The 27,978-nt window shown below is 44.9% G+C and overlaps 1 protein-coding gene across 1 annotated transcript in view; it reads right to left on the bottom strand.

Moving 5' to 3' along the window:
- The window catches only part of ANK3 (ankyrin 3), a 1,059,766-nt gene that overhangs the window by 810,729 nt on the left and 221,059 nt on the right, over positions 1 to 27,978 (bottom strand). The window contains exon 2 of the mRNA XM_075348673.1: positions 2,794 to 2,832. Coding sequence (XP_075204788.1) covers positions 2,794 to 2,832 — 39 coding nt within the window. The remainder of the gene's footprint in view (positions 1 to 2,793; positions 2,833 to 27,978) is intronic.

The following is a 27,978-nucleotide window of genomic DNA, read 5'->3' as shown; positions in this document are numbered from 1 at the left end:
AGGTAGGAATTAGCTGTCCCTCCCAACGGATCTGAATGGGGAGTAAGCAATGGGTATATTTCCCCTCTGAGTCCTTCGGTGAGGTAGACATTACAGTCAAGGGAAATACCGCATCCAAGTGTCCACTTGCCTCAGAGATATCGGACTCTGCATCCGTGTTGTCACACTCTGCCATGGCTGCCAATACCTTATTTGGGCGATTTGGACGTTTCGGGCAGTCGATCAAGAAATGGTCCGATTGACCGCAATAGAAACACAAACGCTCACGGAGCCGGTGTTCACGACGTTCGTTGGTCTCTCGTTTTTGCAAAGAGTCCACTTGCATAGGTACGTCCTCGGCCTCCCGTGGCGTCCTGAGAGCGGGTTCTCTGGAAGGAAACGCAATATTGTTTACACGGTTTACAGCTGCCCATTTTTCCTGTCTACGTTCCGTCAAACGAGTATCAATGCGCACACAGTGCTGGAGAAACAGTTCAAAATCCCCTGGAGATTCGGAACGGGCTAACTCGTCCTTGATGGTACTGGACAAACCTTTTCTGAAAACGGATAATAATGCATTGTTTCCCCAGTCGGTGTCTACCACTAACCTCTTGAACTCAGTGGCGTATTCAACGACAGAACGCTTTCCCTGATGTAAGGAAAGGAGAGCCGATTCAGCGGTAGCACGGCGATTCGGATCATCAAACATTTGCGCCATTGCGGTCAGAAAGTCATCCAGGTGGTTCAAACGGATGTCCCGATTCTCTATCATGGGATTAGCCCAAGCCAGTGCTCGTGAGGTTAATAACATGATGATACATAACACCTTTGACCGATCAGAACGGTAATAATCAGAATGTACATCGAAAAACAGTATACATTGGTTAACAAATCCACGAAACTGACTACGATCACCATTGAAACGGAATGGGGGTAACCTAGGCATACCGGCAGCTGATACGGACGTAGTGGGGACGGCTTCCTGAGCCTCCACTCTGACTTGCAAATCCTGTATAGCCGGCCCCAGTACCTGGTGATCATGGCCCAGCTGTGCCTCCACATCTCTAAGTTTATTCTGCACCGCCTCCATCTCCTGCTGCAGGGAGTTAATCATGGAGAAGAGCTGATCTACTCGTGTCTCAGTCATTGCCCCAGCGAAATCCTCCTATGGCCTGAGTATAATGTAATACTTATATATGTTCTGAGGATTTCGATAGCGTAGGGCAATGACAATCAGAGACGAGTTCTTGGTACAAGATGTTTATAATATGTAACCACGGTAGATACACAACGGAACAAACACAGCAGAACAAACACACGAAATACCTTCCCGAAACGGAGCGGAGGGAATTCCCGGGGCCACGCACCGGACTCCCCCAGGGAGACCACCAGAGCAAACCCCTATACAGGGACTGTCCGGCAATCACCCCGGAAGGCCTAAATGCGCCGCAGCCGGGACACAAGGGGCAAGCGGTAAAAGTCCAGGAGTGTCCGTACGGAATGATTGTCCAGAGTGGTTACGAACCAGAGAGAACCGGGCAGAGTGCTGACCGAAGATGGCAGACGGAATCCGGGCACAGCTTAGAGAAACCGGGTAAGGTCCAGAGTCGGTCGGTCGGTAGTCTTTAGGAGGATCCAAAGGCAATCAGGATTAGCAGCAGCAAAGCAGGAGCACACAGCAAGCAGTATACTCAGGCACTGGACTAGGCTTAGAGGCGGCCTTTTAAGCAGCTGGACAGGAAGTAGGGCAACAGAACAGTAAACTCCATGTTAACCGAGGGCAAGCTCATTCAAAAGAGAACTGGAAAACCTGGAAACCTGACATGTGTCAGTCCGGAGAAATCGAACTGCACTCAGATGTCATTCGAGTGCAGTCCAATGATTTCCATGCACTCATTGACTTGCATGGCTGAGTGCGATTGAATAGCACATAAAACTATAAAACTTGGCCATACAGTGATTTTTTTTTTTGATCAGATAGACACTGTCTAAGGAGACAATCTAACATGTGCACAGCCCCATAGACTAAAGGGGATGTTACACGCAGCAGTGAAAGCACCCGCCCCCGTCGTTTGTGCGTCCCGTGGCGCACAAAATCGCTAGGAGCCGTCACACGGGACTTACCTACCTAGCGACGTCGCTGTTGCCGGTGAACCGCCTCCTTTCTAAGGGGGCGATTCGTGCAGCGTCACAGCGGCGTCACTAAGCGTCCGGCCAATAGAAACGGAGGGGCGGAGATCAGCGGGATGTAACATCCCGCCCACCCCCTTCCTTCCGCATTGCCGGCGGCCGCAGGTAAGCTGTAGTTTGTCGTTCCCGAGGTGTCACACGTAGCGATGTGTGCTGCCTCGGGAACGACAAACAACCTGCATGCTCAACAATCAACATTTTTTTGAAAAGGAACGACGTGTCAACGATGGACGATTTGGTGAGCATTTTCCATCGTTAACGGTCGCTCCTTGCTGTCACAAGCAACGACGTCGCTAACGATGCCGGATGTGCGTCATGGAATTCGTGACCCCCGGCGATATATTGTTAGAAACGTTGTTGCGTGTAACGGGGCCTTAACATTGGTCCGAACGAGATCTGATGTTTTGTCAGTTCACACTCGGACCAAACATACAGCCATCTGCCCCTGCTCCAGGACAGAGCGGTTATTGGTGCACCACACCCAGCACACAGCATAAATATTCCTCCAGCCCCTTCCCCAGCTATGCCCCTAATTATGTGTTCATTCAATTAGTATATTGGAAAATAGAATACACACACATCATAGTTAAATTAAACACTTTGTAGTTACTTGTTATGCCCTACCTTAGATGAACTCCGAGGTGAAGACAACCGCTTGTCAACCTAAAAAGATGAAAAGGTTTATATTGTTAACTGTTTAATTTACACCTATGGAAACAATCTGAAAAATCATTTGCTACTACAGACAAAGATTAATACTTTTAAACCGCTACCATGTGCCATGTAGAATACTGTTATCATGGCACATTCAGGAAACAAGGCCAGTGAATGACTACTACCAATGCGCCCCCTATGCCACTGCTTAGGCTCATTTGGGGATTTGTTTCTCATGAAGAGGAGCTTGATGCTACAATTGGAAAAGCAAAGGTTTGTGCCTACGATCAGGACCTGCTGTGTCCAGGATGCAGTGGGTCCTGACCTGCGGGGCCACGACTCTCCTCCGCAGATGATCGCAGCTGCTCATGCCCATGATCAGGGTTCAGGCAGTTGCGGTCTTTCGCTGTTTTCTCCCTGCGGAAAACGCTTGCGACTCTGCAGCAAAGAATTGACATGCTGTGGATCCAAAAGCTGCACCACAGGTCATTCTACGCTGCGGGCCGCACACGCACAGTGGATGGGATTTCTATAAATCCATCCACTGTGCTTGTACTGTACAACGCAGCATTTTGGACGCAGCTGCTGCGTCCAAAACACTGTGAAACCTGATCGTGGGCACGCAGCCTAAAACAGAACTGTCACCAGATTTCACAATACAAACTCCACATTTTCTTAAAAAGATCTTGGATTTAATGAAGACGGTGTACTTACTTTAAAAATCCATGTCAGAATGGCTGTTAAATGGGAAGCCATCAGCAGGTTTTAATACCCAAACTGATCTAATCAGTAATATCGATTAATTTGGTGCCCTTATTTTTTTCAACCCTTTATTCCATTCCTGACTAATTGCTTTATGTAAATGAGTCACATGTGCAGGGTCTTGGCCCTGGACCCAGGGCTCTCCGGCCTCTCTCTCTTTCCCCAACCACAGTCATCCTCCAGTCACTGAATGACATCCCAGTCTTGTCTGAGTAACCTGCCTCTCTCAGGAGAATTCACGCAGGTGCCATCATTCCCAGAGGGGGCGCAAGTGCAGTAAAGTCCTAATAACGTTTCAAAAGGAATCTGTCAGCAGGTATTTGCTATGCAATCTGAAGACAATGCTGCAAGGGTTAAAACATAAAATTCAAGGATGCCTGTCTTGTCATAGTCCGATCAGTTGTTTATTTCCTTTGTTTGTATAACCAGCAGAACTTATCATTACTCAGACTATAATGTCATGCACACAACAGTACAGAACGCCCCTTCTCTGATTGACACCTCAGTGTCAATGCTAAATCTTTATAGGGAGCCTAGTGTGGGCGGGACAGGATTCTTTCAACTCTGTTAGATGGCTCAATTTAAAAATTGTGATTCTGCCAGAACGGCTGCAGCCAGTAATCTAAGGCTATTTGCGCACGTTGCGTAAATACATGCAGTTACGCTGCGCTTTGTAGCGCAGCGTAACTGCATGCATCCTGCGTCCCCTGCACAGTCTATGGAGATTGTGCAGGGGCCGTGCGCACGTGGCGTCTTAGAGCGCAGCGCTTCGGCTGCTGCCCGAAGCGCTGTGTTCTAAGAAGTGACATGTCACTTCTTCCGTGCGCTTTGCCGGCAGCTCCTGCTCTGTCTATGGCAGGAGCTGCAGGCAGAGTGCATGGAATCGGCTTTTTTTTTTTTCTCTACGGACATTTTCTGCAGCGATTTGAAGCGCACGTGTGCTCTTCAGATCGCTGCAGAAATTTCTGCAGGGCTAGTACGCAACGTGCGCACATAGCCTAAGTGATACATCGTTGGATTTGCAAGCAAAAAGAAGAAGAAGGCACACATATATGAAGGCGCACATCAGAATCGTCTAATCTTGAATATAATAAATTTTATTGGGTCAAAAAAGGGGGGGACAGACAAGGACATCATAAAAACCTTTAAAATACACATATAACATCTGACCACACTGATGCTCCCATAGAAATAAATGACATTCCATATGATAACACAGTCAGCAATATATAGCATGCAAAGAATACCCTCTTAATCAACAATAAGGACAAATAACCAATATGACACTTAATGCCTGAGTGGTATATATAATGTAGATGGAGTCCTCAAATAGATAGTCACACAATTATATCATGACTAAAAACTGCGCCCATGTCAATGATGTATAAACCCGGCCCCTACAATGCTGCCTAAGCAACGTATTCAAAGCAATGTAGATAAATATAGCAAAATATGGTTGCATAAAAACATATAGCTAGAAATGAAGTGTGTGGAACAGCAAGTCCCAGCCAGGACGTTCCACTGCAATCATATAAACAGAGGTCGCCAGTCACACTGGTTGTTTTTAGTGATCTATGGCCAGGGTGCCAGGGATGCCTAGGCAGGCAAGATTATACACACAAGCAGGGCAAGGAGGCACTGCGCCCATACACAGTGCATATGAGTCAAATGTAAAGGAGAAATAACCTGAACATGTAAGTCAATCATGCATGCAGCATGGGCGCAAAAAAGCGCAATTACCAGCCGGGCCCGGCGCAGTTAAAGAGGTTCTGCATGAATCATACAAGGAGCAGGAGTGGGGTCAGGGAAATGGCCCAACGCGTTGCGCTGACTAGCAGCTTCGTCACATACCTCCCCTGACGAAGCTGCTAGTCAGCGCAACGCGTTGGGCCATTTCCCTGACCCCACTCCTGCTCCTTGTATGATTCATGCAGAACCTCTTTAACTGCGCCGGGCCCGGCTGGTAATTGCGCTTTTTTGCGCCCATGCTGCATGCATGATTGACTTACATGTTCAGGTTATTTCTCCTTTACATTTGACTCATATGCACTGTGTATGGGCGCAGTGCCTCCTTGCCCTGCTTGTGTGTATAATCTTGCCTGCCTAGGCATCCCTGGCACCCTGGCCATAGATCACTAAAAACAACCAGTGTGACTGGCGACCTCTGTTTATATGATTGCAGTGGAACGTCCTGGCTGGGACTTGCTGTTCCACACACTTCATTTCTAGCTATATGTTTTTATGCAACCATATTTTGCTATATTTATCTACATTGCTTTGAATACGTTGCTTAGGCAGCATTGTAGGGGCCGGGTTTATACATCATTGACATGGGCGCAGTTTTTAGTCATGATATAATTGTGTGACTATCTATTTGAGGACTCCATCTACATTATATATACCACTCAGGCATTAAGTGTCATATTGGTTATTTGTCCTTATTGTTGATTAAGAGGGTATTCTTTGCATGCTATATATTGCTGACTGTGTTATCATATGGAATGTCATTTATTTCTATGGGAGCATCAGTGTGGTCAGATGTTATATGTGTATTTTAAAGGTTTTTATGATGTCCTTGTCTGTCCCCCCCTTTTTTGACCCAATAAAATTTATTCTATTCAAGATTAGACGATTCTGATGTGCGCCTTCATATATGTGTGCCTTCTTCTTCTTTTTGCTTGCATTCCCAGTTTACACATAGGCTGCACTCAAATGTGTTGATTTTGGGCTGTGCATCCCTATTTTCCTTATTACATCGTTGGATTTAGGATCTCTTTGCCTACATCATCCTTTCTCAGATGAGGTAGCAGAAATTTGCTGATAGATTCCCTTTAAGGGCTCTTTTCCATCTGCGATTATATAATCATTGCGATACTCGCTCATTAAAGTGGGGTGAGTGTCATGCGTATGTTGTGGGGGTTTTTTTCTCACCTAGCATCCGTATGATATGTGAGTGTCATGCAAGTGAGTGCTATGCGAGTCTGTAGATTTTTAACACCAAGGATCCGTGTGACATGCATATGCCATCTGTATAGATTTTTTTTTCTCACTCCCATAGGCCTGCATGAGGGTGCAAAAGGTGAGACTCGGTACAAAATGCAGCATGCTGCGATTTCACTATGAGTGCGTTTCAAGTGGAGAAAAAACGGACAGGATGGCATGGTCACATAGATTAACACTAGTGCGAGTGCAATCCGATTTTGCATCGGATCGCACTCGCACAAGAAAATCGCCGATGGAAAAGAGCCCTAAGAGCCGAACTATGGATCTCCGCATGCGCTGCCACATGAAATGATGTCAGAGAGCTTTAAGTGTTAAAATTGGAAAAGCGATTAGTCTGGAATGGAACAAAAAAAAAACAAAAAACAACAGAGGAATGGAAGTAACGTGCATTACACAGATTAAAGGTTCTAAAACCTGCTGGTACTTTCTATTTAACACTTTTTTTACACTTTTTATTAGAATTACACTGCCATTCTGACATGGACTTTCAAAGTAAGTACATCAGGTCTAAGGCTATGTTCGCACGTTGCGTTTTTTTCCGCGTTTCTGCAGCGTTTTTGGCAGCAGCGTTTTTGCGCTAAAACGCATGCGTTTTTGTTTTCCAGCAAAGTCTATGGGAAAAGATGAAATCCTGTCTTCACTTTGCTTTTTTTTCTGCAGCGTTTAATTTGCATATTTGTGGTCAAAAACCATGCTGAAAAAGAAGCAGCATGTCAGTTGTTTTTGCCATTTCTGCAGCGTTTCCTTAACATTGGAGTCAATGAGAAATGGCAAAACGCAACCAAAATCACAATTCCTGCGTTTTTCATGCTTTTTACCTGCTTTTGCACTGCGTTTTTGGCTCCAAAAACGCATGCTTTTCTGGACAAAACTTAATGGGTTCTAATGTTCCTTTATACACACACATAATAACCGAAAATTTAAATGTTAAAAAAATTGAAACTTCACCTATTTTTCTGATAAAATGTCCATAACCACTATTTTTCCATTAAAATTGATAATTTCCCATATAGTTTTATTAAAAGTAAATTTTATACTTTTTTTCTCTTTTTTCATTCTTTTTGACTAATTCAACTTTATTTCTCAGTGTCTTGATCTCAAAAACGCATCTGCAGAAACTCAGGTGAAAACGCAGGTAAAAAGCGCTAAAAACGCACTAAAAACGCGGTAAAAACGCATGCGTTTTTAGCGCTAAAAAATTGTCAAAAGCCATTTGGTCAAAAACCAAGGGAAGGAAAACGTGCAGAATAAACTGCAGGTACTCCGACGCAACGTCCGCACATAGCCTAATAGGTCTATATAACAATGTACTCTTCTGATCAGATAATTGGGTACCTGAATATCAAGCAAGAGTTCACAATCCATTGCATTTTCGTGCTGGAGCCAGCTCTTTATTGCCATCTTGTTTTACCGATTTCCGTTTATATTCTTCCTTCCATTTATTTTCCTTTACTGTATATTTACTTGTAGTTTTATAAGACCTTTATCTATTACACCACTATTTTGGAAATGCAAACAATATTGATCCGCACAGAGCCCCACAGCACAGTCACTCAGAGCCAACTGTATAGCTGAAATTCCTCCCTGCATTGTATTATTGTATTGCTGTTCTGGCATTGGCCATTTATTTGATATAAGCTTCATCTAAGTAAATGTACAGTAATTAAATGCGTGTGCAAAGTGCAGCCAAGATTTAATTTTGTAGAACTGCAAAATGGTAAAATAAATCAACTAGTGAAAAAGCCCAATGCTCAATACAACTTTGCATCATAGATTAAATCTTTACACAATGTCTTAAGACAGCCCAAAAATAATACAATCTTGAATATATTCCTTTAGAAAACGCCATATGAAACCTGTAATCGTCCAACATTGTAGATGCTATGAATTATGCATTTGTAACATTGGTTCTCCTTAAATAAAGACTAATGCCTCCATATTAACATACGCAACAGACAAAAGCTGGAAATACAGTACCACGCAAAGTCTAATGGTCACTGTCAGTTTAACAGACACAAAATGCTTATAGAGGTTTTTCCACCAGCAAATTAAATTTTCATGAATAATGGAATAATAATAACTTCCACAATTGGATGTGATTAAAAAAGTGTTCCTGTGCTGAGATAATCTTATATATGTTATACTATTATGTGCTGTGTAATGGCCGTGTCTGACTGTACAGGAACATGGTCTAATCATACCACATCTCCTGGACAGGGGAGGAAGAATAAGTAAAAATACATATAACAGAGCAGGAACAAACAGCTGCAGCTTTCTGTGAGGTAAAACATTATCCTGCCCGTTTTATCATATGAGGGAGTATTTCTGCAATGTCTCCTGAGCTAATCAAAAATCAAGTCAGTGAGGAAGGAGCTCCAGCGGCCACTGAGATCAAATATCACTGACTGGATTTATGATGATCTCAGGGGACTGGAAACACTTGCTCATGTCATAAAACAGGCAGGGTAATGTTTTACCTCACAGAAAGCAGCAGCTATGATCCCATGCTGTGTTATCTGTATACTCTCTTTTAGTTCCTCCCTAACCCAGGAGCTTTGGTATGAGCAGATCATGTCCCTGTATAGTCAGACATGGCCATTACACAGTACATAGCAGGGACACATTATCTCAGCACAGGAAAAAAATTTTTTATCACATTCAATTGTGGAATTTATTATTATTCCAAGATCTATTGATTAAAATGTATTTTGTTCATGAGAAAACCCCTTTAATGGTTACAACACACAACTGAGGGATTATTTACGAATGTTGCACAAGAAACAGAACAAAATAACCAACATTTCTCTCCTCCAGTCCTCAGTTTCTTCACAAAGACCACACCACCATGCCGCTGCACAATCTCACTACACATACTCCGATCACGTCACTTGTCAGGTGTCAGTTTCCCCCCGCCTCCAGACTCTACACCTAGCGCTCAATCTCTTCTTTCAGACTATGCTTTTTCTAGAGCCCTGTCTGTTTTCTCTGCCGTTGTTCCTGTAGCTCAAGGGTTCAATCACCAGAAGCTTTGTCTCCCACGCACGCTTTTCTAATTTCATTCAATAGGCATTCTCTCGCTAGGATCATTCTTCATGTCCTCTCCGTATATTCACTTTGAGAGCTAGACAGCCTTGTAGTTAGACCCTCACTAACACTAGTGCATGGATGTACAGTATGTAAAGTAACTCATATAATGTATACCCCCAGTTAGACTCTATCTAACGATATATTGCCGGGGTCACGGATTCCGTGACGCACATCCGGCATCGTTAGCGATGTTGTTGCGTGTGACAGCAACGAACGAATGATAACGATGGAAAATACTCACCTTATCGTCCATCGTTGACACGTTGTTCATTTTCAAAATATCGTTGATTGTAGAGGTCTTCGGTTGTTCGTCGTTCCCAAGGCAGCACACATCGCTACGTGTGACATCTCGGGAGCGACGAAGTACAGCTTACCTGCGGCCGCCGGGAATGCGGAAGGAAGGAGGTGGGCGGGATGTTACGTCCCGCTCATCTCCGCCCCTCCGCTTCTATTGGGCGGCTGCTGTGTGATGTCGCTGTGACGCCGCACGAACTGCCCCCTTAGAAAGGAGGCGGTTCGCCGGACACAGCGACGTCGCTAGGCAGGTAAGTCCCGTGTGACGGCTCCTAACGATGTTGTGCGCCACGGGCAGCGATTTGCCCATGACGCACAACCGACGGGGGCGGGTGCTTACACGAGCGATATCGCTGCGTGTAACACCCCCTTTAGTGAACTCAGGTCTTTAGAGGAGCATGCAATATTAATATGGGAAGGCCGCAATCTGCAACAAGTACGGATTTCATATGTCACCTGCTTTTAGATATTAGCAAGTTACAGTACGTGTATGGTTATCCCTCATCCAGTGTCCTGTATATTGATATAGATGACAGAAGAGAGAAATGGCTTTAATGAGAGGGATGCTGGTTTCCCATCTCTTCCAATTTAAACTTTCTAACCTAATATCTACGGTCTTCTATAACGCTGCTACTAATCGGTCTTCTCAGATTTATGACCTGCTATAACTAGTACTTTGTGAGCATATAGAATGCGCCATAGAAGCCCTGACAGGTGAGGTTTCAAGAGGATACATATAGCTTAGTTTTATGGTTTTCCATTTAATAAATTGGTTTTACTTTTAAACTCTTACCGACCGTGGATTTACAGATACGTCCAATGTTAGCTTCCTGTGTATGCAGCGAGCTCAGGAGCTGAGCCCGCACTTAGGGTACGCTCACATGAGCGTATCACTCAGACGAGTGCAATGCGATAAAATCTCACATTGCACTCGGACCAATGTTAGTCGATGAGGGAGAGCAGATGGTCAGCTTTTTTCTCATCCAGATTCTGAATGAGCGTAAAGTCACAGCATGCTGCGATTGTCAGCGATAGATGTGTCACTCGCACCCATACAAGTCTATGGGTGCAAGTGAAGCATCGGACTACACTCAGATGATATCCAAGTGCAGTGTGATAATCGCATCAGCTGACAATGGAGAAGATGGGGAGATTAATCCCCCCCCCCCCTCCGCAGCTGATCTGATCGCAGGATCGGATCACAGTTGCATGACACTTGGCTTAGGCTATGTTGATATATCCGCAGGTAGATCCGCAGGTTTCCCGCAGCTGATCCCCGGAAACCACAGCTATTCATAGCTGCGGTAGTACAGCGAAATAGCTGTCCCATAGGATAACATGGGGAGTGTCTGTACTTGCTAAAATCTGCGGATTTATCTAGAAAATCCAGATAAATCTGTCCCATGGGCACATAGCCTTACACTCACAGCAGAGCGAGAGCCATGGGTCATTAGCATATAGCATCTGATGCCATACGATTGTGTGAATCCAGTCTAACTCAGCAGATACCGGCTGCATTACACAGATGGCATCTGCCTTTAACATCAGCGATCAATCAGCGCTGAATCTTTGACAGTGGCATTAAGTCGCCCGGGCCAGGCGGCACTCTGTTCCATGTTCCCCTTCCCTGTGGGGTGCTGATGAGCTGATATCATGGCTTCAAAGGGGACTTTGATTTTCTCTGAATAGGGCAATACTGTAGTATTTCTGTATGTAGAACGAGAGATCAGATTATCGCAGGTTCAAACCACCCCCTCTTCAAACAATTAACATTAAAAACATATATATATATATATATATATATATATATATATATATATATATTTAGTATTGCTGTATCTATAAAAGTCCAATATATCAAAGTCTAAAATTAATTTAGCTATACTGTAAAAGACCTAAAGAGAAAAAAAATAGAAAAAAACAGCTGATTTTTTTTGTCTGCAACTCCACCAAAAATGAAATAAGTAATGATCATGCAATTATATGTACCAATAAAAATGTCAGCTCACAAATCAAAAAACAAGCTTTTATACGTCACTATCAATGGAAAATGGCAAAACAAAACAAATTGTTTTCAACACTAAATGAAAACGCAATGTTAGGAAGCAGATAAGATGTTTTTTTGATGTGTCTTCTGGAGTTTCTGTTTCTATCTAATACCGAAATAAATATTCACTGTAAATGAGACGCGTGTGCCGAGCGCTTCTCTTATATTAACATTTTGTCTCATTTCGTCTGACGCTTTGGGAGAAGCTGAGAGAGTTCTTTGTCAGTTTTCACACAAGTAGGACACAGGTAACATGTACTGGAACCTGTGATTTACTTGTCACACTTTCTAAAGGAAATTCATCACCTTCCACACCCATGCACTTGCTTTGGTCTGTGGGACGTAACATGTATTCAGTAATGGAACAAAAGGAACACAAATGAAGGACTTCAGATAGGATGAAGAACATGTACACAAAGTCATACACCCAATAAAGATTTTGTAAAATGACCATGTGATCGATATATCATCAGACTAGTCAGTGATATAATAATCTTTAATATTAAAAAATATCCAAAAATATCTGTTTGTGGGGAAATACAGTGCAAAATGAAATATATAACCTCTATACTACGACAAATATATTACCTAAGCAAGAATCAAAATAAGAATATACTCTTATGAGAATACAATATATTTTTCTATGTGCTTTTCTACTGTGAGAATCCAATATATTTTTTTTCTATATGCCTTTTCTATAACCAAGCTTTCTTTGCTATATAAGTAGCAAGAGATTGTAAGCATGTATACACCAAGGTCAGTAGCTGATATCGTGAAACAAGGGAACAGAATGAAGAGATTGATAATGATGATGACTGGCTACAAAGTTCCGATCCGTGTCTGAGGTGCTACGTGACAAAAACTCTGCAAGTTATGGAGTTGGAACACAGGAGGGGCTGGAGGGGGAGTCCCAAAAAATGGATAAACGTCTCAGGCTTTCTGCGTATGCTTTTAATACAGCCAATGGCATACTTAGGAATTTTACTAAAAGATTAACCCATTATTGCTCTATAAAAAGTCTTGTAAAAATAAAGCACGACACATGTGCACCTGCTTTTCACTGAGAAAGGAATTCATACCAGCTATATTGTGTGGTCTGAATTTTTCTGCCGGCTCTCAGTGACCTTCAATCTGAGATTACAGCAGACATTCCCTGTTAAGAAGGAGAATTCTCAAACTATGGAATTTCTCCTTAACACTCTGCTGTAAAAAAAAAAGTAAAAAGTAATATTACATATACACTACTCAAAAAAATAAATGGAACACTTAAACAACACATTGTAACCCCAAGTTAATCACACTTCTGTGAAATCAACCTGTCCAGTTATGAACCAACACTGAATGTGAATCAATTTTTCCTGCTGTTGTGCAAATGGAGCAAAAATCAGGTAGAAATGATAAAGGACTGGTTCTGCAGGTGGTGCCCACAGACTATTTCTGTTATCCTTTTTGGATGTTGTTTTGTTCACGTTTGCATTTTTTTCATTGCTCTCACTCCTAGAGTTCACATGAGGCGGTGTCTATAACCCACATCGGTTGCTCAGGTGTTGCAGTTCATCCATGATCGCAAATTAATGTTAGCTGTGGCAAGAAGGATAGCTGTGTCTGTCAGTGAGTCACCCACCACAGCGCTGCAGCGGTCACCTGCGGGACACTGCGAGGACTTCTCTGTAGGGACCCTTCTGGCAACAGGTATGTCAGGTTGACTTTCATAGCAGTTGTGACGCCACTCTCGGTTTTGCAGTCAGGATGAGGGGTGACCGCCACTGCAGTTTAACGAGCGTCTGGGGCTGATTGTGTATGCAGTCTGGTGTTATGGCCTTCCGAGAGGGAGGCTGGCCCCAGGGGCTTGGGTGTATATGCGTAGTACCACAGGTCACAGAAGAACTCACACACAGTCCAGAATGTCTTTCAGGGTTTTTACTCACGTTCAGTTGTTCACTGTGAGGTAACCCGGGCGATACTGAGATAGACTGCAGGGAGAACCAGGTATCCTTCAGGCTGAGGTAAGGGTGACAGTAAGCTCGCCTTCCTAGCACTTCTTGTTTCGGATAACCCCTGACTTGAAGTATATGGGATTCATCCAGGGAAGTCGCATCTGCCACTACACCGGCCGGGTCTGACTAGCGTGTCTGCGTGCCCGCTCTCCGCTTCGGACTCGGCTTGTGAGTCCTCCTCCACTGCTTCTCTCTGACTCACTACCACTTCACAACTCCTTCCAGCTTCTCCACCGCACCACTAGCTGGGATGTGGAGTACACGCCCCCTCCTGGGTCTGCCCAGGGGTTCCCTCTAAGATGTGAATCCAAGAGAACACAGTCCTGCACCACCCATACACGCCTATCACACCTGGGATCACTGGAGGGTAAGGAATATAGCACCAGACGTCCTTGTTGGAAGCCGGATGAGCGTGCAGGTCCAAACAGCAAAAGTCAGTTCAGTTCATCAATACAGAAGAAGAATAAGACCGCACCAATGCTGATGTCTTTTTCCGGATAATCTTTATTCCATAAACTCGGTTAAAAGGTGTTGTAAAATCAGCGGGTGGAGGAGACCTGGATGCGGCCCCTCACTATGGACGACGGCCGTTTCGCCTGTGATTAGGCTTCCACGGGTCCACCTGGACCCGTGGAAGCCTAATCACAGGCGAAACGGCCGTCGTCCATAGTGAGGGGCCGCATCCAGGTCTCCTCCACCCGCTGATTTTACAACACCTTTTAACCGAGTTTATGGAATAAAGATTATCCGGAAAAAGACATCAGCATTGATGCGGTCTTATTTTCCCTCTAAGATGTGTGTGAGACCTAGTTAAAGTGTGTCTGTGTGTCCACACCCTATTCAGCCTTTGGGATTACCTGTTTGTACTGACCCAGCATGGGTGCAGTACTCAGTGGTGCCTGACCCGGTCAGGGGTTCCACATCAGCACAGTGTCCAGAGCATAGACGGGCAGCCCGAGGACGGTCTGCGTTTTGCTAAGGGGGAATGTGACGCCCTGGGCAAGCCAGGGGTCACAGGTCACAACACCACACGCACCCCACATTCCCTGCAGGTACACACAAGGTCAAAACTAAAATCCTTGTTGCCTTCCTCCAGGGGCTGTTGTCCACACCAGGGGGTGGGCCAGGCGGTTGGCTCCACCCACCAAGGAGTTCACAGCCCTGGAGGCGGGAGGAACCAGGCAGATAGAGTTTGGAGGAGGAAGTGGAAAGAGTGGAAGTTGAAGTCTAGCTGAGGGCTAGAGTGCAGTTGAGCTCAGGCAGAGCTTGAGTGAGAACAGAGTCCAGTTAGGGAGTTCAAAGTGAGAGGAAGTGGTAGAGGAGCTAAAATAAGAGCAACAGAGAAAGTGACAGAAAGAAGCCTGAAGTTGGTCCGGGTGTGTGCCCCGGACTGAGACAGCAAGGTTGGCAGACGGCGGTGACCGTCTGCAGGCGAGACTGATTGGAGGTTGCCGAAAGGACCGCGGACGGGTGGTGACCCGGCGGTACCGGAGCGGTATACGAAGATTAGTCAGCACCAGGGCAGGGGCCTTTCGGATCCCGGCAAGGCTAGGAGTCGCCGATTTTGCCAAATCCGTCAGTGAAGGGGACGACTGTCTCCCAACAACCAAGTCCCGTCTGAAGGCAACAGTCCAACCGTTAAGGGGAGACACCGCCACCGCCAAGGCACCAGTTTCCCAGGGCCAGTGCCTGCGGGCAAGAGTGGAGCTCCTCCGGCTCATATCCAAGCTGGGGAGCGGGTTACCGGTGGGAACCCATCGCTACCAAACAACAACACATAGGTGCAGGGAAGAGACCGTCACCGTCAACTGCAGGGGAAGTCAGCACCGTAACCGTCCGAAGGACCCGTCCAACCAGCCGTTTGTTTACCGAGAACTGTGTCGTGTTTACTGGCTGAGTGAGTACCTCCGTGCCGTGCGGCACAGCGCTGCCCCTGCGCCCCTGCACCTCCACAGGCCCCATACCCGCCTGTCCACCATCCCAACCCCATCACTGGGCCCCGGGATCACCAACCCCTACCCACGGGGGGGCAACACAACAACTGGCTGCTCCACACCATCACTCCCGGGATCCCCAGCCAGAGCAGCGGTGGTGTACATTCAATCACCACAACCGTGGGTGGCGTCACGGACAATAAACTATCCCCAAATCCCAATCCCCTTTCACTCACGGGCGAGGAGCGCCGCTCGAGTCCCCGGGATCTGGCCCATCGCTCGAGCCACCGAGCAGCGGCAGGCCGCAGCAGCCGCGGCAGCCGGACCCGAGCAGTAGGGAGAGCGCGGCGTCCCCTCCTCCGCCCGCGACACAGATACCAGGACATAGGCCAGTACACAAGGGGATGTGAAGGGGGCCGTAGGAGGACACCAACCCAGCAGCAGGACCGCTACCTCCTCCTTTGTGCAAGGAGAAACAGGAAGAGCAGTGCCAGAGCCAGAAAATTGACCTCCAGCAGGCCCCTAATATCCATGTCTCTGCTCAAACTGTCAGAAACAGACTCCATGAGGATAGTATGAGGGTCCGACATCCATAGTGGGTGTGGTGCTTACAGCCCAACACTGTGCAGCATGATTGGCATTTGCTAGAGAACAGAGAAGATTGGCAGATCCGACATTAGCACCCTGTGCTCTTCACAGATGAGATCAGGTTCACACTGAGCAAATCTGACAGACATGACAGAGTCTGGAGATGCCTTGGAGAACAGTTTGCTGCCTACAACATCCTAGATCAAGACCAGTTTGGCAGTGGGACAGTAATGGTGTACGGAGGCATTTCTTTGGAGGGTCGCGCAGCCCTCTAGGTGGTAGCCAGAGGTACACTGACTGCCATTAGGTACTGGGATGAGATCCTAGACCCATTGTGAGACCATATGCAGATGCAGTGGTTCCTGGGTTCCTTCTGATGCATTAAAATGCTAGTCTTCATGAGACTCAAGTGTGTCAGCAGTTCCTACATGATGAAGGCATTGATGCTATGGACTGGCCTGCCCGTTCCCCAGACCTGAATCTGATCGGGCACATCTGGGACATCATGTCTTATTCCATCCACCAATGCCACATTGCATCCAGACTGTCCAGGAGTTGACTGATGCTTTAATCCAGGTTTGGGAGGAGATCCCTCAGGAGCATGCCCAAGCATTGTAGGGAGGTCATAAAGGCACGTAGAGACCACCACACACACTATTGAGAGCTCATTTCCTTGTCTTGAGGCATTTCCACTGAAGTTGGATCAGCCTGTAATTTGATTTTCCACTTTGATTTACAGTATCATTCCAAATCCAGGCCTCCATGGGATATTCATTTTGATTTACATTGATCACTTTTATGTTTTATTGTTCTCAATGCATTCCTCAATGTAATGAATAAATATTTGCAACTGTAATATTTCATTCATTGAGATCTGGGATGTGGCATTTTAGTGTTCCCTTTATTTGTTGGGCAGTGTAAATAACATAGGGTACTTAGTATACACTGTTTTTGATGAAAAAAGCATAAAGCCATCCCACTGCGACAGGGTGCACCCAAATCGGGACAGTCCCTAATTCTCTAATATAAAAACTTCACCTAATGGCAAACAACATAAATGTTGATGGGGCAGAGAAGGACTGGGGCCCAACTGCATGGAGACCCTGCCATGGGAAGCTACCTAAATGATATACCCAGCTGAATAAGAGGGACAAATCCAAAGAAGTAAGCTGGAGTATAAGCTGGTATACATGCCCTGCATAGAAGCATATTCACACTGGTCATTTCAGAGATAATACCTAAGATAGAAACAAAGTAAGCACATACTCTGCTGTAAAACGATAAGTAAAAAGTAATAGTACTTATTAATAACGCAGCACCGTTCTGAACAGCAGAAATGCTGAATGTCTGTGAAGGCCGGCGCTCAGCCGGCCTTCACAGGAGCTACATCAGGACAGTGACAGGGGTCATCAGATGATGACCCCCGAATGTCATCACTACTTGTTGGTGCCTTGTGATCGTGTCACTGAGCTGCCAATGGCAGTAGGCAATGGCGTGCTCCCCGCTGGAGCGTTTTAAATCCCACTGTCAGACTTAGCTGCACGTCGGCTGTTTAAATCAGCCGACAAGTGTGGGGAAACATGCCGGCTCGCTGCGCAAGTCTGCATTAAAGCAATACACACAGCCTTGGTGTTACAGGTACAACCAAGCTTGTAAGGGTTAATTTGCATAAAAATGCAGCAAAAAAATGTTGCAAAAACGCAATGAGTGAGCGTATGCTTAAGATAGAGCTCCAGGTGACAATGTGACAATTGCTACCAGATGTCTCCTAATAAATAATGACCCTCTATTTCCATAGGAGTAAACAATGAAACTTTGAAGAGATTTTCAAAACAGTGGAATTAATACAGAAAGTATTTAGAATAAAACATCTTTTTATTACTCAAAATAAATTGTTTTTACTAAAACAAAAAAAAATCTACTTTAACATCCACACAGTTTAACATTATTTTTTGTAATGTTCCCCATTTTCCAGCCGACAGTTTTGTCAAGAAAACGAGAAATGACTCCATACAAAGCAACGTTCAAGGTCTTTAAAATAACCCTTGATCATCATATATTAAGAGATGTCATTTCACAGCTATCGACGCCGATTTCCAGCCTCTTATACATACCTAATGGTGGAGAGTCACCATGGAAACATCTCTACAACTACATGTTTTGCCATGGCAACAAGGCCTCCCCGGAATATTAATGAATGCCTATGGCAACAGGAAGTTAGTACAGAGATATCAAGGGACCTCGCATCTCATGTATCATTTATGAAACATTGCTGATAAGGCCGTTAAACATATCGGAAATATTATTATGATGAACAATAGATTTTATGTTCTCAGGTGAGAACAGGCTGCGAAATATGGGGAATCTAACCTCTGACTGTGCATTTACCTGGATATGATCTTACCGGCAGCCTTATCAATACACAATCATCACATACAACAACAGCGCTGCATAGTAACAGGACCACTTGAACCCCGTGCAATATGGTGGAACCGATCTGCTGAAGAGCATCATGCCCGCACAAAAGGCGGCCCACGAGTCAATGGAGGGCTTACTGACTTTCTGTGCAGCTCTCCACCTGAAAACTAAACTTTTTAGCATATTAGACCTATAGGAACCTTCAAAAAGTAAAGATACCTAATTTTGGCACAGGGACTCCCCATTATACTGTATGGGAAGTAATAGAAACCAGTGAGTCTCTAGAGTTTTGGTGCTGACAGTGATCTAATTAAGGCCTTGTTCTCAACCAATTTTCATCTGTCTGGTGGTCACTTTTTCATTTTTTTTGTGTACCGTGTGTCCAGCTTTACTTTCCGTGTGTCATCTACTTTTCTTGTCCTCCCCAAAAAAATAAAAAATTGGATGTATGCTTCCAAAGTGTCTCCTAGAAATCGTCTATGAAAATTTGGCCATTCAAATGTATGAGTCTATGATACAAAAAGGATCAGTGAGAAGTAATAAATCAGAAGGGTCTGACAGCTGGGACCCCAGCCCATCAGCGGACCTTTTCCGGCAGCTTCACAGAGAAGGAATGAAGCAGTGGTCAATTATAGTTTAATCCTAACAGGTATGAAAGAACTTTTTTGTTCTGCTGATCTATAAGGCCACGTGCACACATTGAGTATTTGGTGAGTTTTTTTACCTCAGTATTTACAGCCAAAACCAGGAGTGGGTGAATAATGCAGAAGTGGTGCCTGTGTTTCTATTAGGCTAAGTTCACACATCCTGTGTTTTGCATCAGTCACAATCCGTCGCCTTGAGGAATTACGGAATCCTGCAAAATATTTTGCAGGAATCCTGTATTTCCCCATAGACTTCTATTAAGTGACGGATTGCGACTGATGACCCTGCGTTGCATCCGCTGCGTCGCGGTCCGTCGTTTTTGACTGACCGCCGAGCGGGGAGCAACGCAGAATGTAACGTTTTTCGGGCCGTCAAAATTAACGCGCCGCGCAGGAATCCGTCGCCATCCGTCAAGCTTGTAATGCATGTCTATGGTGCTGGATTCCGTCGTAATCCGTCTTACAACGGAATCCAGCGCAGGATTCCGTCATGCTCTACTGAGCATGCCCAGCATGCTTGGCACGCCCACTGGGCTGTCCCAAACACAGACGGATCATGACTGATCCGTCAAAAAACGGACGCACAGCGGATGTAACGGACGCAACTGATCAGTTTTTTCACAGGATTCCTGTGAAAGGAATCCTGTGAAAAACACATCAGTTGCATCAGTTGACATCTTGAAAATGACTGATCCGTTGCTGACGGACCTGACGGATTGAAAACACAGGATGTGTGAACTTAGCCTTATACTTTTCCCTCTGATTATCCCACTCCTGATTTTGTCTTACAAGTACTGAGGTAAAAACTCACCAACGTGTGCATGTGGCCTAAAGGGGGCTTTACACGCAGCGACATCGCTATCGATGAAGCTGGTGAAAGCACCCACCCCCGTCAGTTGTGCGTCACGGGCAAATCACTGCCCGTGGCGCACAACATCGTTAGGACCCGTCACACGGGACTTACCTGCCTAGCGACGTCGCTGTTGCCAGTGAACCGCCTCCTTTCTAAGGGGGCGGTTCGTGCGGCGTCACAGCGGCGTCACTAAGCGGCCGCCCAATAGAAGCGGAGGGGCGGAGATGAGCGGGCGTAACATCCCGCCCACCTCCTTCCTTCCTCATTGTGGGCGGCCGCAGGTACAGTGATGTTCCTCGTTTCTGCGGTGTCACACATAGCGATGTGTGCTGCCGCAGGAACGACGAAAAACCATCATCCTGCAACAGCAACGATTTTATCAAAATGAACGACGTGTCAACGATCAACTATAAGGTGAGTATTTTTGATCGTTAACACTCGCTCGGAGCTGTTACACACAACGACGTCGCTAACGATGCCGGATGTGCATCACAGAATCCGTGATCCCGGAAATATATTGTTAGATACGTCGTCGTTGGGTGTAACAGGGTCTTAAGGGTCCTGGTGGTCAGAGACCCCTACTGAACTATAATTTATTACTTATACTGTAGTTAGATGATAATTTAGTTTCACCAGACATCCGCTTTAAGATTTTGTTTTACTGAAACTAATGGGCTTAGGCTACCCCCTGAAAACCAACCCAATATCATAATCCCTTCTCCATAATCTTTACTATTGGCACAGTACAGGCAGGTTATGTCTTCCTGTCATTTGGAAGCCCAGACGCATCTATCAGATGCCACATAGAGTGTGATTCCTCATTCAACAGAATGCGTGTCTACAGTTCCAAAATCCAAAGGTGGTGTGCTCTACACCACTCCAACAAAAACTCGGTATTGTGCTTGGTGATGTAAGGCTTACAGGCAGCTATTCGGATGTAGATCCTAACGCAAAGTTTTTAATGCTACAAGAGTTTTGGAAATCATTGAGTCAGCAGAGCAATGGCAACTTTTATGTACTATGCACCTCCGCACTCGTGCTTCAGAACTTTTCGTGGTCTTGAAATTTGTGGCTGAGTTATTGTGGTTCCTAAATGCTTCCACTTTTCAATAATACCACTCAATGTTTATCCTGGAATATTTAGGAGGGAAGAAATTATATGAGCTGACTTGTTACAACCGTGACATCCTATTAAAGTAAAACACTGGAATTCAATGATATCTTTAGAATGATTCATTCTATAACAATTGTTAATAAAAAACCCCACAAAGAAAGGTGTGTCCTAATATTGAGTCATGCTTGGTACAGGGAAGTAGCCGACACACAGTGAACGGGAAGTGAGGTCCCCTGTGTCTAGGGAAGGTGGAGATGTTGACCCCTGACCAAGCCTACCGCTGGGCCCTGGGTTCCCTGAGCTGGATATCTGGCCCTAGGGTGACCATGATCTAGGCCCTACATAGGGAGCACATGGGATGAGCTCTTAGTTAACCCTACTAAGCTCAAAAGAAGCACAAGGATAACAACCAAGGGAGGGAAACAACAACTTATTTCAAGATGCCTCAGGAAGAGGAACTGCAAACAACCAGGTTACACCAGAAGAATACAAGCCTACTGCTTGCAGTGAAGACTTGTTAAGAATAGAGGACTTAACACCAGCACTATGTATGAAGAAAATAGAGTATATATAGACACCAAGGAAGTGCTGATGAAAAGCAGCTGAAAGGGTGAGGAACTCCGCAGAGTCCTAAAGGGAAAGGGATGAAATCAAAGCCGAGGACATACATAGGATACCAAATACATCAAGCAGGAATGATAGCAGGTCAGGGAGCAGTTTCCACAGCCAACACTGTGACCTTCTATTGCGGGACACCATATGACTCTCTGTCACCCATCACACACCCATGACAATACTTTTATCCATATAGTGTACAAGTACTGGGAGTCAGGAAAGTTATAATGTCTTTGCCACTATGAAGATGGATGGATCATGAAGATATGTGTCAAAGTTTAAATGATGTATGCAAATGGATGCATAAGAAAACCGAGAAATGGCTGCCTTTTTTGTATTAGAGCAATGTGATTTGGCAACTTGAAAATTAAGACGACTTATAGTGGCACAGTAAATATAATAAAGTTATAAGGCACCAACCCTGAATATTACATGATATTACATTACTAATTATTCAAGCACATCTGATACCTCTTAATAATTAAGAGTCCAGGGATGTCAATCACCTCTTTATTTAGATTTGTCTCGATATATCTGCATCAACCTTTGATTCTTAAGTGCTCCTAGCATCCCACCGCGAAAAGTAATTATCAGCAGGTGACAACTGGTAGCAGTAGTAAAAATGGTAATTGTACTTTCCATAAAAGCTACAATTGTATGGTCTTGTTCCTAGATGGCTGTGGACATTTTTAGCAATCTCACACATCTCTATATATAGTGCATGAAATAAAATATAGACATATAATATTGTACGTCTTAAATATTAGCATTATACAATATCAAGCATCTAGGGATTTTAATTTTAAGGTCCTAGGTGCCAGTGTTTAGTGGAGTGGGGGCCTTAGTTTTGTTGTCAAGTGGTCTTTTACTGTCCATACTACCATGTTTCTCCGAAAATAAGACAGGGTTTTATATTATTTTTTGCTCCAAAAGATGTGCTAGGGCTTTTTTTCAGGGGATGTCTTTTTTTTCTTTATGAACAACTAGCCACATTTATTTTTGAAAATGTATCAATCCATCCATTCATCCACACATACTGCACACACATACATGTGTGGCGCCCCTGAGGCTTCAGTTGCCACAGGGTACTGCACCTCACTTAAGGTGCGGTGCTCATCCTGGATCCAGAGGAGGTCGGTACTTGTTCAAACACAAATACACACAAATGGGGATCGGGCTAGGGTTGAGTCTTAAGGCAATCACCAAACATGGGGGGCCACCATTCACTAGTGACAGGCAACCGGGGAAGGAGCAGCCACCAGGGGGAGTGAGGAGACAACACAACAGTTAGAAGTTCTCCAGCAGGAGAGGAGAGAAGTGGACGGGTTTCACCAATAGCTCTGGTGGGATGCAGGAGTTAAAGCGGTCGCGGAGGGGAGAGCTTCATTGCTCCCTCGGGACCGGCGCAGTACAGGGTGCAGAATCCTAGGGTGGAACAAACTTCAAGTTGTATCACCAAAATCTGCAGGACAGGGGGATTGTAGGTAGGTCCATCTGGCCTCCACAGCTCCCAGAGAACAGTGCTAGATAGGGTCTGAAGCCGTAATCTAGGTCAGGTCCTACCACGGAACCGCGGCACCTACATACGGGACAGGAGTTCACTTTTCAAGAACTGGGGTCCCTAGTATAATTTGAAATTGCCCAGTTTTCTCTTCCTTTCCCCTAATGTCAGTCCTGCATGCCAGCCTGTCTCCTGTTCAGTTCTTGTAGACTTCTGCAATTATGACACCTTTGATTACATCACTTAACGGTAAAGTCATCAAAGGTCCTTAAAAAATCGTAACCTAGGAAAACAACTGCTGGGTTCCCTAAGAGACTGGTGCCCTGAGAAATTGTGCAGTTTGATTTACCCTAATGCTGGACCTGACTGTAACTAGGGCTTATTTTTGGAAAAGGGCTTATATTTCAAGCACACTCCAAAAATCCTGCAAAATCATGCTAGGGCTTATTTCCAGTGAAACACAGTAGTTATTTGATTAACATCTTTGACTTATAGCTTTCTAAGAGAGGATGTACTAATGAGATTCAATTCTTCCTTCTGGCAGAGAGCTAATCTACATTCTTTTTTCTCATAGAATAATATCAATGAGACTCCATACACAGCGAGTCCTGGATAAAAAAGCAAGGAACCTATTTAGCCTTGCTGTTCCAGTGCCACCTATAGACCCTGAAGATCTATTTGTATTTACCTGCAGCTGATCCTAGTAGATGACCACTGCAGTCAATCACTGGCCTCAATGGCCTTCTGTTGTACATGCCAGCATAACCACTGATTGCAATGATTAGCCTTAAGGGTGCTTTACACGCTGCGACATCGCTAGCGATAGCACCCGCCCCCGTCGTTCGTGCGACATTTTGTGATCGCTGCCATAGCGAACATTATCATTACAGCAGTCTCACACGCACATACCTTATCAGCGACGTCGCTGTGACCGGCGAACAATCCCTCCTTCAAGGGGGAGGTGCGTTCGGCGTCATAGCGACGTCACAGCGGCGTCACTAAGCGGCCGTCCAATAGCAGAGGAGGGGTGGAGATGAGCGGCCGGAACATGCCGCCCACCTCCTTCCTTCCTCATTGCCGGTGGACGCAGGTAAGGAGATGTTCGTCGTTCCTGCGGCATCACACATAGCGATGTGTGATGCCGCAGTAACGACGAACAACCAGCGGCATGCACCATCACCGATATTTGGAAAAGGAGCAACGATCAACGATTTTAGACGTTTTTGCGATCGTTGCACGTTGCTCCTTGGTGTCACACGCTGCGATGTCGCTAACGCCGCCGGATGTGCATTACTGACAACGTGACCCCGACGATATATTTTTAGCGATGTCTCAGCATGTAAAGCACCCTTTAGTTGTCATGGGTGAGCAGCATGTTGGTTTTTTTTTATTATTTTACATGACTTTGTATAACAAAATATTCATATCCTTGGAAAGTCCTTTTTCTTCTAATAAGGGGACTATTAGCTTTGGAAAGTTAGGAGGCCTTCCCGATTACAGGATCTCCCAGCAATCACAAAAATGCATATTTCCTTCCAAATTCATTCACTACAAGTAGTAATGAATCCCCAAAGGAGAAAACCAGTTATTCCAGCATATATTTCCTGAATGCTAATCTGAACAAAGCTTATTTTACTTATTACGCATTTCAGGCCACCCCAGTGCTTGCCTTATGTATAACGCATGGAAAAATCAAGCCTGTGACCGTTATGCCTAAGGGAATGGGCATGTTTTGTTACCAGTCCCTCAGGTACCAAACCATCTTCTGTGACTTGATCAGTATTCCGATCACTTTCTCACAAAATTCTGTGATAACATGTCTGCCCGATACACCGCCCAGCTGTGCCGAGACACAGAATCCTAAAATACCGCGTCACAACAATGAATCATTTTATTCCTTCAGCAAGGTTAATTCAATTCACAGTTTTTATCTTGTTCTCTAGCACAAGACAAGAACTGATTTTTGCCTTGGGGAAGAAGAGGCAGATATGTTGTGCTTTGGAAGAGAACCTTATCGGGCCAGCTCTTGGCTACGTTCTAATTGTGGTTTCTTAATGAAAACAAATAGGCACAACGTGAATACAAAACTTTCTTAGCTCAGTCTGTGCTATTTGTATGAGAAAAAATATTTATTTATTTTTGTCACAAAAACCAACATTAGGCAGTACTAGTACCTTGGGGCTTCTGTTGTATGTTCTTTAGAGTCTAGACCATAAGGTATTGAGAAAGATACAAAAAAATCCATCAGCATTTATGTGACATTTTAATTTGGTACATGTACATCCACACTAATTCAACCTCCCATTCCCGGATTCTAAAACTTCTTCCGAGCTGCACCAATCCTCTGGAACACTCTACCCCAAGATGCTAGGATGAATCACAACTTACTCAGCTTCAGACGCACCCTAAAAACACATCTTTTTAGGGCGGCCTATCACACTCCCTAGCTGAACTAAATTCACATAGTCCCTTCACGCCTTCTCAGAACATAACCCCATGTCAAACTCCATGGCACCCAAATGCATCTCAAGGCTCTGGCCAAATGGTCCAGGAAGCCATTATCTATCCCCCATTTCCTTGAGATGGCTGGACTGTCATTTTAAATAAGCACTTGTACCTTGCCCCTCCCCCCACCATCTCATTGTAGATTGTAAGCTCTCACGAGCAGGGTTGTCTTTTTTTCCCTCTAATTATTGTATTTTATATAACTGTTACTTGTTTGTATATGATCCTCCTGATTTTTAAAGCACTGCGGAATATGTTGGCGATATAGAAATAAAGATTATTATTATTATGTACAGAGACACCAAGTATCTGTCACTCAAACTTTGCCGACTGTCATGGCGGTGTGAGGCTCTGTTTACATAGCAAATTCTGACACTACCCAATGGTTTCTTTGGTGTCTGGGATCAACACAGGCAGGCTCGGGCATCGACCTGTTGTGTGCTGAATTATAGGCAGGCTAACGGGAGTTAATCTCTGCTAGTCTTCTTGTTAGGTTCCTTTGATCACATGTGGTGGGGAGGCCAATCACATCTGTTGCCTTTCTATTTAAGCTGGATGAAACCTTCTACACATGCCAGTTATAGCTTCTATGTTGGTCAGTGTGGTGTGGTATCCCAGATTATCTGGTGAAAATTGTCATATTTGCTTGGTGCGGTTGTGGTGTGTACTGCTGTTGTTTTGTACTTCCTTCTCTTGTGTTTACTCCTCAATTTCTTATTGTCTTAGCCTATGTGTGTGCACATTGTGTGACAGAATTTTGTCTTTTTTGCCTTGTCTGTCTAGATCTATGACTTTCATTACACTCCTGTTACATCCCTCCCTGGGGGGAGGGGAAAGAGAAAACAGATCAGGACTGGTCAGGAGCATGGTCAGGAAGGAGACCCAGGCCTCTCCACCATTAGGGGTATCCCTGAGAATAAAGATAGCATAGGGCCCCCTATCTTGAGGGACAGCTTAGGAGGCCTGATTCCCTGCATTTCCAGAGTCATCATAACAGTAAGAAATGAAGGAGTGAAGGAACAGCATCTTCCAAGGAGCGATGAGTAAAATAAAAAATCTTTATTCAAAGCATTTTAAAAACAGTAAAAAAAAATCAAAAACTGCAGCATGTTAACACCTGACGCGTTTCTGGCGCACAAAAAGACGCCCTTAGGCTGGAGTCACACTTACGAGAGACTTGCGAGAGTCTCACATCGCATCACCCGGCATGGCCACACACTCTCCTGACAGGAGCGGGTCAGCTGCATGTATTTCTATGCAGCTGAGATGCTCCTGTCCGGAGAGCTGCATGCCATGTCGGGTGATGTGATGCAAGACTTGCAAGAGTCTCTCACAAGTGTGACTCTGGCCTTAGTCATAGGATTCCTTGACTGTCAGGAAGCATTTTTTCCCCAGATGAAAAATACCATCAGATTCTGATTACACCAGGGGTGGGGAACCTCAGGCCCAACACTTGGTCTGGCCCTTGGGTAGCTCCCTGGTGGAGCTCAGTGCTTGTGCCCTGTTTTTCCATTTACCAGCCCTTTAATCTTCCAAACAAGCAATAAATGCTCACAAATGAAAGCCACAGTAGTGCACACAACACTGGATTAAAGTTTTCCCACCAACAAAATTCATTTTAATCAATAGATCTTGGAATAATAATAATTTCCATAATTGGATGTGTTTAAAACAAATGTTCCTGTGCTGAGATAATCTTACATATGTGTCCCTGCTATGTGCGGTGTAATGGCCGTGTCTGACCGTACAGGGACATGATCTGATCACACCACAGCTCCTGGGCCAGGGAGGAT

The sequence above is a fragment of the Anomaloglossus baeobatrachus genome, chromosome 5 (assembly GCF_048569485.1).
Source record: "Anomaloglossus baeobatrachus isolate aAnoBae1 chromosome 5, aAnoBae1.hap1, whole genome shotgun sequence".
In the NCBI taxonomy this organism is placed as follows: domain Eukaryota; kingdom Metazoa; phylum Chordata; class Amphibia; order Anura; family Aromobatidae; genus Anomaloglossus; species Anomaloglossus baeobatrachus.
The sequence above is the reverse complement of the archived record's forward strand: the minus strand, read 5'-3'. Positions and strand labels throughout refer to the sequence as shown.